The sequence below is a fragment of the Carcharhinus amblyrhynchos genome, chromosome 12 (assembly GCF_965287045.1).
Source record: "Carcharhinus amblyrhynchos chromosome 12, sCarAmb.v2.hapA, whole genome shotgun sequence".
Classification (NCBI taxonomy): Eukaryota; Metazoa; Chordata; class Chondrichthyes; order Carcharhiniformes; family Carcharhinidae; genus Carcharhinus; species Carcharhinus amblyrhynchos.
In genome coordinates, this window is record NC_137335.1 from 52,146,413 (window position 1) to 52,160,169 (window position 13,757).

A 13,757-nucleotide genomic window follows, 5' to 3' on the forward strand; every position below is an offset into this window, starting at 1 on the left:
TGCAATCATCCAGACAGATTAAAATTTACATCTGTAAATTTGGCTGCACAAGGTCCAAAATCCTTTACCATCTAGAAATTTTCCAGCCCAAGCCATGTATTTTCTGTTGTAGATGAGAATGCCAATGTTTGAATACTAGTTAGAACTCTTCAAAACAGCAGCAGTTGTGGAACTGTTGCGAATGCTCCACAGGGATATACATTGTGCATTTAGGAGCTTGCAAATAATAGTCAAAAAAATGTAAACCCTATGCATCTGGAATAAATTGTATTTGATAACATTGCAACAGTGCAATTCACCATTTCTCCCCATTTTGCACACAGACTGGGATTCCAGAGCTTATATTTCTAAATTATGTCGTCAATGTCAATAGAATGAATCTTTGTATAAAGATACTTGTTGCAGTGGATTCTGCTTCAGCAAATACCTGCTTAGCTGTGTTTTGTCTGAGCGCCTCTTATCTGAACGCCTCTTATCTGAACCTCTGCTTTGGAAAGAACCAGAATCAGAAAACTGTTACTTTTAACCAAAGTATTCAAAAATCTGCCTTTAGCCTTTTTGTTTCATAGATTATCCTCTGCAAAATGGTATCTTGAGTGCTTATAAATAGTTGCAAAGACTTTCAAAATGATTACAGCTTTCACCTTATCTAGAATATTAAAGCCTTCAACTCTTCCTGCTTGCATAGTTTCATATACAGGTATTGTCAGTGTTAGCTTTCCCTCATTTCATATTATAATGTTGCCTCCATTTGTTTGCTTACCTGTGTGAGGTGATGGCCTAGTGGTGTTATCAAAAGACTACTAATCCAGAAACTCAGCTAATGTTCTGGAGACCCAGGTTCCAATCCCACCATGGCAGATGGTGGAATTTGAATTCAATAAAAAATATCTGAAATTAAGAATCTACTGATGACCATGAAACCATTGTCGATCTTGATCACTAATGTCCTTTAGGGAAGGAAACCTGCCGTCCCTATCTGAGCTGGCCTACATGTGACTCCAGAGCCACAGCAATGTGGTTGACTCTCAACTGCCCTCAGGCAACAAGGGATGGGCAATAAATGCTGGCCAGCCAGTGATGCCAACATCCCATGAATGAATAAAAAAAAACTGCAGGTTCATTGTTAGATCTTGATAACAAATATTGCAGATTGCAAAGTTTAAAAATGTTATTACCACATACCTTGAATATGGCTCTTGTCCAGTTAACTTGTATGATTGACTCATAAAGGAGGTGTCAGGTGGAGAAAACGTGAAAGCTTTAAGATCAGTCGTGGTAAGATCACGACAGAATATCGTGTAGTTTACAATCACTCCGTTGGTCTGAGCGGGTGGTTGCCAATTTACTATGATGGCACTAGAGGTCCATGCATGTAATTTTGGTGGAGCCATTCCAGAAGGAGCTGAAGGGTTAGTCCTGGCTCTGGAAGGAGGGCTGACGGTGCTTCCTTGGCTATTATTCGCAGCAACAGTGTAACTATACTCTACACCTGGTGTCAGAGTGAAGTCATGATATCGAGTTTCTAGGCCTGAATAAATAAGCACCCCGTCCCGCCTTAGTTCATAGTTTTTGATCAGCCCATTGGGATTGTTTGGTTCCTTCCATGAAACTTCAATAGATTCTGATCCTGTGACCTGAAGTTTGGGTTGCACCATGTTAGATGGTGGTGTTTCCATTGTCCGACTACTTATGGATGAGCTGGAGGTACAGCCGCCATTAGTGCAGACAATTAGTACGAAAGAGTATGTTGTGTACGGTTTTAGACCAGAAACTACAGTGGTTAGCCCCAGTCCGGAGTAGGCCTGTTCATTGTTGACAAGTAATCGATATTCAGAAATCTTTCCAGTTTGTATCGTTGATGCAATCCATGTGGCATTGATCTGCGTTGCACTCATAGTCTGAAGTAAAGGAGGGCTCACAAAAGCGGGAGCCGTTTCAAGTGTTCGTACTTTGGTCACTTCACTGGTGCAGCAACCTCCCGCTGTACAAGCGATCACTGCATAGCTGTAAACTGTATATGCGAGCAGGCCTTCATCTGTATAATTAAATGTTAAAGTGTCAAAACTGAAACGGAAAGTAAGTCCATTCCTTTGTAATCTGTAGGACTGGAGAACACCATTTATTTTTTCCGGGGGAGACCAAGAAATGAGTAATTTATATGGATTATCTGATACGTGTTGAACTTCAGGAGCAGAAAGGCCAGTAGGTGCATCCTGGCTGGTTGTCACAACCACCCACGGGCTGTTTGCATATCCAACCGAATTCCAACAGCGTACTTTATATTCATACCTTGTCCATGGTGTTAAATTGCTATCAATGAATACATATTGGTCTTTGCCAGTCTCATATTCTCTGAATACAACCTCTTCGTCCATCAGCGTCTGTCTTTCTCCACGGTGGCTTGCAGTTTGTCTCTTGCTTTTACGGAACACGTCATACCGTATTATTTTTCCATTTGCACTAAGTGGCTTAATCCACCTCAGTTCAATCTGTGTTGCATTCACTGATTGAATAGCAGGTGCTGGCTGGGAGGTTGGCAGTGCTTCATCTGTCCTTACTTCCTGTGGTGGAAGATGTGTGCAGCCTGCCTTTGTGCAAGCTTCAAGCATGAGTGTGTAGACTGTGTAAGGCTCCAGGCGCCTAAACAAGAACTGACGGAACAAACCACTGTACTCCAAATTGCCATCACTATAAATGTTGTATGTCTGCAAAGCAAATTAATTGTGGCAATATTAGTTATAAGCTTAGAGCCTTTTTTTTCTCTGTGCAGAACAAAATAAAAGAACTCATTGGACTCAGATTTCACTGCTTTCCAACCCAATAGCCATCCCTTAACAAGGAAGTAGGTGATGCAATGGTCTCAACTTGCTAAGAGCTACAATGATTTAACCATCAATGAAAATTGAGTTTGACTGGCAGTTGGGAATAGGATTCCAACAGTCTAAATGAGGTACCAGTACTATTCTTTTACAAGATGTTTTACAATATTGATCCCCTGGGAAGGAGAAGGGGGTAAAATTGCTCCTGGGCAATAGTGCAAAAAGGAAATTGGTTTAACACCTCACCTAATTTACTTATCTAATGACAATCCATCAATTCTTTATCATTCATTCTGCATCACTTCCGCAGGCCAATTTCATTCCACCTCCTTCCCAAAGCATATAGTGGTAATTTAATTTTAAAAAATTATGACATTTCAGTTGAATGCATGGTGAATGGCAAAAACATCGGGCCAAAAATTAACAAAGCAATATCGGAAATTTGACACGGAACCCCGAATTGTGGAGGGACTCAGCAAGTCGAACAGGGTTGGTGCAGCAAAGAGATGAGTGAACATTCTGTGTTATCAAAACAGCTGTAGTTAAAAGAGTATCTCTTTCTCCACAAATGCTGCCTGACATGCTGAGTGTTCGCAGTATTTTCTATCTTGGCATCAAAGAAACTGAAATGTTTGTTTCAAAAATAGAAACATTCCTTTCCATTCACGTGAAATGTTTTACAACACATCAAACTTGAGGAATGTTTAATTGCAGCACTCAGGTTGATAGCGACAACATGTTCAATGTCGAAAGACGTCCTGCATCTTTTTACAGGAGTGTTATCAAACAGAATTTAACACTGAATTACAGAAGGAGATTTTACAGCACATTACTGAAAGCTTGATCACGGATAGAATTAACCAGCATTTTAAGGGAAGAGTGGTTGAAACTTGAAGAGGCTGCGGGCAAGAATTTCAGAGTTTAGGGCCATGGCAGTTTGAGGTAAGGCTGCCAGAGGCACAGTGAGTAAAACTGTGGATGCTCAAGAGACCAGATTTAGAGGAGAATAAATATCTTGGAAAGTGTCGGCTGCAGGAAATTACAGGGATAGGCAGCAGCAAAGCCATGAAAGATTTGAAAATGTGGATGAGAATTTTCAGATCACTGACAAAGACTTGTCATATTGAGTCATTTACAGCAGAGAGGGCAACCATTCAGCCCATTGGGTCCATACCAGCCCCCTGCAAAGCCATCCCAACAATCCCATTCCCTCACCCTTGGACCAATTTGGTGTTGCGAACACAGATCTGAACTCATATGTAGCGCAACATGGATAAATCTTGAAGCAAGAGCTAAAAAAAAATCACAGGCTGTTTACTGGCCATTTCCCATAATGCACATCCACTAAACACTGCACATTGCCAATAGAATGTGAAGGTTCATTTTTACCTGATAATTTAATTAAGCTTTACGATCCCTCAATATATGGGAGTGGAAATGCAAACATTGATGACCTGGTAGCATAGAAATACGGAAGAATGAGGCTTGTGCTGAATTTATAAACAGAACCTCATTTGACTTTTTTTCTCTGTCTCGTGCCTTGATTTGATTTGATTTATTATTGTTGCATGTATTAGAATACAGTGAAAAGTGTTGTTTCTTACGCACTATACAGACAAAGCATACCATACATAGGGAAGGAAAGGGGAGAGTGCAGAGTGGAGTATTGCAGTCGTAGCTAAGGTGTAGAGAAAGATCAGTTTAAGAGATTGAATTAGATTATTGTTAGAGAGTTTATAAGAGTTCAATTGAGTTTTAAAAGCATACAATGAGAGTAAAAGATAGAATTAGAGAATATGCTGGGGACAGCTCAGAAGAAGTCACCACATTCCAGTGCCATCTTGAAGGGAAAAAAAAGACATTTTTTTTATATTCATGGGACGTGGGAGTCGCTGGCTGGCCAGCATTTCTTGCCCATCACCAGTTGCCCTTGAACTGTATGGCTTGCTAGGCCACTTCAGAGGGCAGTTGAGAGTCAATCGCATTGTTGTAACTCTGGAGTCGCATATAGGCCAGACCAGGCAAGGATGGCAAATTTCCTTCTCTAAAGAGCATTAGTGAATTTTCTGATAATCTTTAAGTTACTGTGGGGAGCTACTTCAGTAACTTTACTAAGAGGAGTAAAGACACGAATAAATAAACTTTAAACTTTTAAACTGATGATGACTGGAGGTCGGATATCAGATTGCAACAGAGACAATGGCGGGAGAGGTTAGGTGAGAGCAGGAACACTTGAGGACTCAGTCAAGCATGAGGCGCACTGTGGATCATAGAGGAGTCAGCCAATCGCAAAGGTGTGACAGATCATCAGGCTTTTGTTTGATAATGCTGGGGAGGCATCAGATAACAGAAGAGGGTTGGTCAATCATGGAAGAGACATCAAATTGTGGGGATTCTGTGGATCACTGGGGATCTACGTTGGATTGTGTATGGGAGAAATAAAGACTTTCTTGAATGGTTGGGAAGGGTGCTTCTGTCCTCCTTGGCCTGTGGAAAAAAGAATGTGCAGAAATATGATTAAGAGCTTCAATTGACCATCTTATCCAGGGTGAATCACATAGATTCTGATGATTCTCAAGTTAAGTGGACAACCTTTGGGATGGAGATTGAAACTGGCACGGCTGTATCCTTAATTCCTGAGACCACATACCAACAAAATCTGAAGCATCTCCTATGAAAACCAACTGATTTCAAGGGCATACACCAAAGAGATTGTGGCCTTAAAAGGTTGTTTCATGGTCAATATTGAAATGAGTGGCCTCTCCATGTGATCCATGGCAATTTTCCAGCTCTATTTGGGAGAACATGATTGGAGGAGATAAAGCTTAACTGGAGTGCTGTCAATACTTTCGTCATGCCAAAACAGACCAAAAGCACATTCTGGATAAATACAACAGTGTATTTGAAGAGCCACTTGGCTCAATGAAGGGAGTTCAAGCAAAACTCAAGGCAAAACCTAACAGTCAACCAAAAGGTCTCAAAGCAAGAGCTGTGCCAGATGAAATTTGTCCCAAAGTCAAAAAAGGATTAGTGCAACTTGTCAACATTGGTGTGTTAGAGCTGGTTGCAATGAGTGACTGGACTACTCCCATTGTGTCTGTCATGAAATCAAATGTTAATTTTTGCGGTGATTATAGAACAGACATATATTTGGTGTTGTGTGCTGATCAATACCTGCTTCTTTTAATTGAAGATATGTTTTCTGGGTTAACAGGTAGACAGAAATTCAGCAAGCTTGATCTTTCACAAGCATATTTACAGATGAATGTAGCTGCTGAATCTCAACTAATGCTTACTATCATGACTCAAAGGTTTCTTTCATTATAAAAAGTTGCCTTTTGGAATAACATCCCTATTCCAAAGATTGCTGGATCAGATTTTAAGTGGTCTCTCTTATGTACAATGTTACCTGGAAAATATTCTAATTACAGGATCCAGTGAACAAGAGCACTTGAATAATTTAGAAGCAACATTGGAATATCTTCAAGCACATGATCTGCATATCAAGAAAGAAAAGTGTGACTTTTTCCAGACGTCAGTCCAGTATTTGGGTCATTTCATTGATAGCAAAGGTCTATATAAAACATGTAAAAAGATAGATGCTATTTCAGAGGTACCACATTCAATGAATGTGATGCATTTGAAGTCCTCTTTAGGATTATGGGCAAACCATTCATGCAACTACCCAAAGTTCACCTGTATTATTATTCATAAGGAGAACGTTGAGAAAGACATTTGATTTGTTGCTACCTCCAGAAATGTCAGAGATAGGAGAACATGAACAAGAATCTCAAGTTACTAGACAAGAAGTGAAGATAAAACAATGCTTATTTTAAGAAGGAGACTGCGTGTAATTGTGCCACAAGTGAGAAATGGGTACTAGCCATAGTTTTAGAAAAAACAGGTTGAATTTCTTATATGGTTCAAACCAAAGATGAACTTGTTTAGCAATGCCATGCTGACCAATTATGGTCATCTCAAAATTATTTCTCAGAATCATCTAAGTACCAACTTCTTTAGTCCCTAGTGTTGTGGATACTACTATGGAAGACTTAATTGAATCTGAGTGCCTGATAATTGTATCTCAGGTATTATACCATGTGAAAATGGTGTAGAATTAGTTCCAAGGGAAGAAGTATCTACTGAAGCTCTAAATCATACTTCCAAGGTAATGGTCAGCCGGATTTCGGAATGTTGTCTACAACCAGGAGAATAGTTAACCTCCTAATTGACTTTCTTATTGACTGTGTATAATGATTACTGCTGCATGGTACTGTGTATACAGTACTTTTGATTCTGTTTTTAACATCTTAGTAATTTGTTGCCATGGTAACAGAAGTAAATGGGGAGAAATGTTATATTTTAAGTGGATGCATGATTGCTTTAAGAGCCAGTGATGTGATGGTGATGTCATTAGGGTGTTGCATAGGCTGCTATTTTAGTTTCAATTTGTACTTTACATGCAAATCTCCTAGAATAAACTTTGTTGTTAGTCTGAATCTACATGTGCAAACCATATCTTTTTCTTTTTGTTAAAGCACACAATGCCTAACATGGTGCAGACATTACAGCCCCCACACCCAGAAACCAGGGTACCGGGATCAGCTTATCTTTAACCACTATCTATCCCTGTTCACTGAGTAATTATTTTAATTATACTTTTTGAGCACATTTGTCCCAATTCTGCTACAAAAACAATCACTCTGACTCAGAAAGTCACCTGTATTTAAACAAGCAAGCCAAAAATAAAGTGCAAAATAAGTCTTAATAGTATTGGCAGAGACAGTGATATGTATCATAATTTAACAGTGACATCAACTATCATGTGCAAGAGGCTTAGAAGAAAAGATGGAATAGTTTAAAAGAGATATACTTCATGAGAAATTTAATACTGTATCTTCCTTTTCTCTACCTGCACCTAATAGTGCACAAAGGCAGATGTTTGCCTGTTTCCATCACTAGTAATTCTCGAAACAGGTCTACTACTAGGCACTTACAGCTTGTAACACACATGGCTGACCAGGAGTCTCTCTCTCTCTCTCTCTCTTACTAACAGCTATTGGCTTGTTGGAAAGATTTAACAGATTGACACTCAACCTGAGCTTCTGGCTTGGAGGCAGCGATGTTATCTACTGTACCACAAGGCCTCCGTACAGTATGCACTCTAGTATAAATCAAGGAATTTTTGAAGAAACATTCCAGATAAGACCAAAATCATTCATAAGTGATGGAAAACTTTCCAATCAAATAAAGACCACTAGTTACTTAATGAGACAAGAATTAATTATTTGAAGTGGAAACCCAGTCACAAACCATAAAGTACAGTTGACAATATTAGTAGGGGATTGTTCATTGACTTGATATGATATTCCTCTGTCTACTGGGCTGAGCTCCACCATCCTGATAGTTTAGGCCATTGCCCGCAGAGGGAGGCCTGAGTTCAACTTCAGTGACTGGTCAACAGAATTTTAATGGACTAAAATCTTTGTGTAAATGTTCACAGCGACAAGCTTCAGTGTCATAATTGCAACATTGGTGGGAGGATGTTTAATCTCATCTCATCCCTGGCAGGGAAAGAGAGAAAATGGGGATTACATTTCTTTAAATGGGAAACTCTACCACAAACCATTGGCTATGCTGTGACACTACATTGCCAGGATATCAATGCCAAGATGGCAGAGAGTATTGCAGATGGCATTGCCAAGGTGCAGGCCATGAAGATGCAAGGTTTGAAGGGGGTCAGGGCCTTTGGTGACTCCATATTGACATGTCTCTCTTATTTGAGGGGGGAGGGGGTGGTGGATGAGGCCTCTGACTGGTGGAAGGACTGGGTTACCCTCATGCTTGTGTGGTGGTGGAGGGGTGGTGGTGTAAAAAGACCTGTATGTTCAGCGGTGGGGAGGTTGCCCCTTGATGGTGAAGATTTGGGGACACTCTCTTGGTCTGTGGGGATCACCATTTCCATGGGGAGGGCATGGGAGGGAAATGTACCACTTAGCTTTGAGATTGGGTGCCTTTTAAAGTTGGCGCTCCTTTCTCTGGGAAGCCGGGCCATCGATGCATTTCCGGTTGGGGATCTTTTTCCCAACAAAAGGTGGTTGAATCCAATCTGGCAAGCGCTCACTAGCAAAAAACACTCTGGTTTCCCAACCGACAGCAGCACTTAGTTTTTATTCCGGAGAATAATCGCGTCCATTATCTCCATGTCCCAAAAATGCACATGCCTCTTCAATTTAGGGGTATCAGAATAGCTCAAGTCTGAAATGATCTCACCTTGATTATTCCATTTGGATCAGTGGGTTCTGACCACTTCAGTAACAGTGCACGGCCATTTTCTCTATGCTCCACAGTGAGATTGCTGAGTCCACCGGGTGATGCTTCTGGCGTGCGTATAGAAATCCATGGACTTGCCACTTGCCCAACTTTATTTTTGGCTAGTACTTGAAAACTATAGTTGGTGAATGGCTTTAATCCAAACACATGGGCCTGAGTGCTTGTACCCTGCAAGAAAAATGCATTCGTTTGTGGAAATCAGTAGAAATTTCAAATCAGTAAACAACATATTAGCAAAACTGTATTATTGCAACAGAGTATTTTGCGTGAAAATGAAAGATTTAGGAGATTATAATTTGCAATTTATTTTGGGAATGCTATGATGTCATGGCTTTGTACGCCTGTATAATCTGGTCTTGTGGCATTCGGTATCTGGAATGTGGAGAAATTTAGCTTGTAACCTGATGGGAGGCCTGCTTATCTTTTTCTAAATTCTGAGTTAAAAGTGTAGAAGTAAGGAAATGAAACAACTTCATTTTTAGCCTGTTAACTGCCTGAGTGTGCCCTGATGTCTTTACATCCAGATCGTAATCTGCATTTGTAGAGCTGACTCTGAGGTTTGCATTTCACAGGCAATGGATTTTCAAATTCCCGGGATGTTTCATGCATAATGGAAACAAATTGCCATTTTCTTGATTCAGGCTGTGTCCAGCAGAACTGTCGAAACTAAGGGCAGAATTTTACCAGCTCCTGTTGATGGGTTTGCAGCTGAGGGGTAGGTAAAATTATGTGTGTGGCCGTCCTAGTCACCACCAGCTCCCAATCAGTCCTCAATTTTGTGAGCGAAGTCCAGGGTGTCCTGTCTGCCTACAGCCCCAACTGAAGCCCTGAAATGGCCATGATTGGCCACCTAAGGACTGCCCATTCTCAATTTTGAGGGGGGAGGGAAAGGTTTGGATGGAAGCTTGATAGGTCACTTTCCATGATCAGAAAATAGAGTGGGTGCCTGCCTCACTGAATTCTTACCATATTAGGCTATTGGGCACCCTTTCCAAGATCATTTACATGTCCACCTCCCCCCCCCACCAACCCCTGCCCCCACCCCAAACCATGGGTGCTCCCTCCTCTCCCTTTCCCTGGCCTTTCCATCAAAGTCTTCTCTTGCGTGGCTTTTCGTACCTGTCCATGTTGTGAGGCAGATGCACTTTCCTGCATCCTGGCTCCGTGGTTTAGAATCTGCAAATCTGCTTGCAGTCCCAGTCATGGCCATTACTCCCAGTGGCGCTGCTGGGTTTACAGTGCTGTTGGCCAATCAGATTGGTTGCCAGCTGTCTGAGGTGAGATTTGCCATTGTGTGAAGAGAAGAAATTTTGCCTCCAGCCAATTAATTCTCCTTAGAGCGTTAAGTGGCTGCAGGGAAGCCGTCATCAGCAATGATGCATTATGCCTCGACTCTTCAAGTGGAGGTTAAGAAGTCCTCATAAAACTCTGCCTCAGGAAAAAATGAATGTATTCTTTTGTAAGTTAGCTGATCTGAGCCATTGCCATGGTAAAGATATGACTACGAGCGTCATTGCCACGGTGTTAGAGTGAAGTGAATGAGCCAGGATTCTCTGATTTGAACAGTGCAACTACAAGCAAACTGCTACAGAAATTGGGAGTCTGACATAGAAAAGTAGAATATGCTTAAAGCACTTAACAGTGCAGTAGCAAGCAAAAGGTACCATTTCAGGGGTGCAATATTCAGATGTTAGCACATGCTTTCTGTGTGCTACAACTGGCCTTAGAAAATTGAAATGGCATCTACAATTCATGTGCACATTCTGAGGCCAGGATTTCCCCCCTACCTCACTCCGCCATACTGGGTTTTCTGGCAGTTTACCAATATCTGTTGGTAGGATCTTCCAGTCCCGCCGAAGTCAATGACCATCGCGTTCCTTGCCCCCTGAGGAACCCGCCATGATGGGATAGCCTTTGGCAGGACCAGAAGATCCCACCAGCTGGAAAGACTGGAAAATCCAGGTGTGAATCGTGCCAGGCACCACATTTCGCGGGGGTAGGGAATGATAGCATATGCCTGTAGTGAGTATCTGCTGGAAGTATGCAGAGTAGGCAGATTATGTCATCACTTAATGTACCATACTGCTTTGACACCTTCCCTGCCATTTTGGAGCCCACTGCCATCTTTTAATCACACACGGCTGAACACACACTCAGCACCTGCCAGCAGCAATATTTAAAGGGATCATCAACTACTCTCAGGTTAGCTGCTGATCGATTTTTACTGTCTGTTGTTATAATTGTACAAGTTGTTTGAAGCTTGCTGAAATTGTTTCAAGGGAGTGGTGTGGCAGGAGTTGAAGGATGTCAGCCCGACTTCCAACCAAGCCAAAGTTGCTCCCAAAGATGAGTGCAGCAGAAGCCATTCCCTCTGGAATACAACAGGAGTGGGTGAGTGAGCAGAAGGCATGGAGCACAGGACAAGCAATGAGAAGAGGGAGGAGGATGAAAATGAGGAGGGCTGAAGTGCTCTGGGAATACTTCTCCTGGTTGAACTTCAGTGAAGACAGATCGGCCCAATTTTTAATCAGCTGACCCAGGGAAGTGAGAAGTTTGGAAGCTGTGGGGAGCCTGAAAGCTGGGACTCCCTCACAAATTGATAGGCTTGGCTTCCAGTTGGCTAGGAAGTCAGTCAGAGAAGGACGCACGATGAGTCCACAACAGGGTTAGTTAAAGTTAGCAGTCGTGGGAATTGGTGTGGCACAGGAGGTCCGGTCAAGGGTCGAGGGGGGTGGTAGGTCAATCATGAGGACTTCTGATTCCAGGGTTTGGGTCACAGTGAGGTTGCGGTGGGTGGGAGGGATGGTGGGGGTTGTGGTGTCTGAAGTCTTGCTGAGGGGCAGGGGATAAGGGGGAATCAGAGGCCTTGAGCAGAAACAAAGGCCTGAGAGGAAGGCAGAGGCCTGGAAGGTGGCACAATCAGGGACAGTCCCAGAGGGGGGAAAAAAAATGAAGTAGAGAAATAAGAATACTGGTCTGAACTGGTCTTGCATACTATAAAAAGGAACATCAAAAAAATGAGCAAATAAGAATACTGGTCTAAACAGTTTTTCCCTCTGGGAGGGAGGTATGTGGACTAGGAGATGTCTTTGGAGGTATTTGGATAAATAAGTCAGAGGCCTTGTGGGGAAGGTTGGTGGTGGGTGGGTGCAAGCCTTACTATAGAGGGTTTTTCAGACAAGCAATGCTTGTTCCAAAAGGTAGGTGAAAGGCACATAGCCCCTGGATCCACCATGTTCTTACTGCATGTAGCTACCATGTTTCCTAAGTCTCAGGAAACCCCGCTACTGGAGTTAAAGTTGAAAACTTGAATGAAATTTACAATCTTATTGTTCCATATTATGCCCCATTTTCCAGCTATTTACCCACTAACAATCTATCTATGTTACTTTTAGCTCCCTTAGCCTCCCTTAAATTATCTTCACAACTTACCTTCCCACCAATATTTGTATTATCAGCAAGTTTAGCTAACATGCCACCAATCCCTTCATCCAATCATTTATATCAACTGTAAAAAGTTGAGGACCCAGCACTGATTCCTATGGTACACCATTCATTATATTTTGCCAATCAGAAAATAACCCATTTTTTGTCTGTTTCTGTTCCTATTAGCATGCCAATATTCTGCCAATATGTTACCTTTTATTTTCCCCAATAACCTTTGATGTGGCTTTGTATCAAATGCCTTCTGTACGTCAATACATCCACACTTCGCCTTTATTCATAGCATACGTAAGTTCTTCAAGGAATTCCAATGAATTGATTACATATGATTTATTTCTCACAAAACCATGTTGACTCTGTCTGGTGACCTAGAAAGTATCTAAGTGCCTTGCTGTAACATTTTTAATAATAGCTTCTAACATTTCACCTATGACAGAGGTTAAACTAACTGGCCTGTACTTTCCTGCTTTCTGTCTCCCTCCCTTTTCAAATAAAGGAGTTACATTCACTATTTTCCAAACTAAGGAAAAATCCCTAAATCTAGGAATTTTGGAAAATTAATAGCAATACCTCAACTAAATCGCCATTTCTCTTTAGACGCTCGGATGAAGTCCATCACGACTCATCAGCCTGCTCACTACCACTTCCCTGGTGATTATAATTTTTGAGAGTTCCTTTCTCCTTTCCGTTTCCAGATTTACAGCTATTTCTGAGATGTTACTTGTATCCTGTATAGAGAAGACCGATGCAAAGTTCTTGTTCAATTCATCTGCCATCTTCTTATTTTCACTATTAATTCCCCACACATTTTTTGGACCAATGCTCTTTTGTTAATTATTTTCTTTTCTATATAGATATAGAAAGTCTTACTATCTGTTTTTATATTTCTAGCCATTATTCTGTCATACTCTAATTTTCCACCCATATTAATATTTTAGTCATTCTTTGCTGCTTTTTATATTCTACCTGATATTTTGACCTGTCGCCATCCTTGCCCGATAATGTGCTTTTTCTGTAAGTTTGATACTATCTTTAACTTTTTTAGTTAAGCACACAGATGGTCTGCCCTCATCTTAGAATTTTCCTTTCTCGTTGGAAAATATCTATTCTGTGTATCCTGAAACATCCCTTTAAACTTCTGCCACAGCATCTCTATAG

The 13,757-nt window shown here is 41.4% G+C and overlaps 1 protein-coding gene across 3 annotated transcripts in view; it reads right to left on the bottom strand.

Annotated features, from left to right (window-relative positions):
• The window catches only part of ush2a (Usher syndrome 2A (autosomal recessive, mild)), an 815,153-nt gene that overhangs the window by 67,995 nt on the left and 733,401 nt on the right, over positions 1-13,757 (bottom strand). For all 3 annotated transcript variants that reach the window (XM_080200528.1, XM_080200527.1, XM_080200526.1), the window contains 2 exons: positions 9,096-9,323; positions 1,186-2,708 (listed from right to left, as the gene is read on the bottom strand). In XM_080200528.1, coding sequence (XP_080056654.1) covers positions 1,186-2,708; positions 9,096-9,323 — 1,751 coding nt within the window. The remainder of the gene's footprint in view (positions 1-1,185; positions 2,709-9,095; positions 9,324-13,757) is intronic.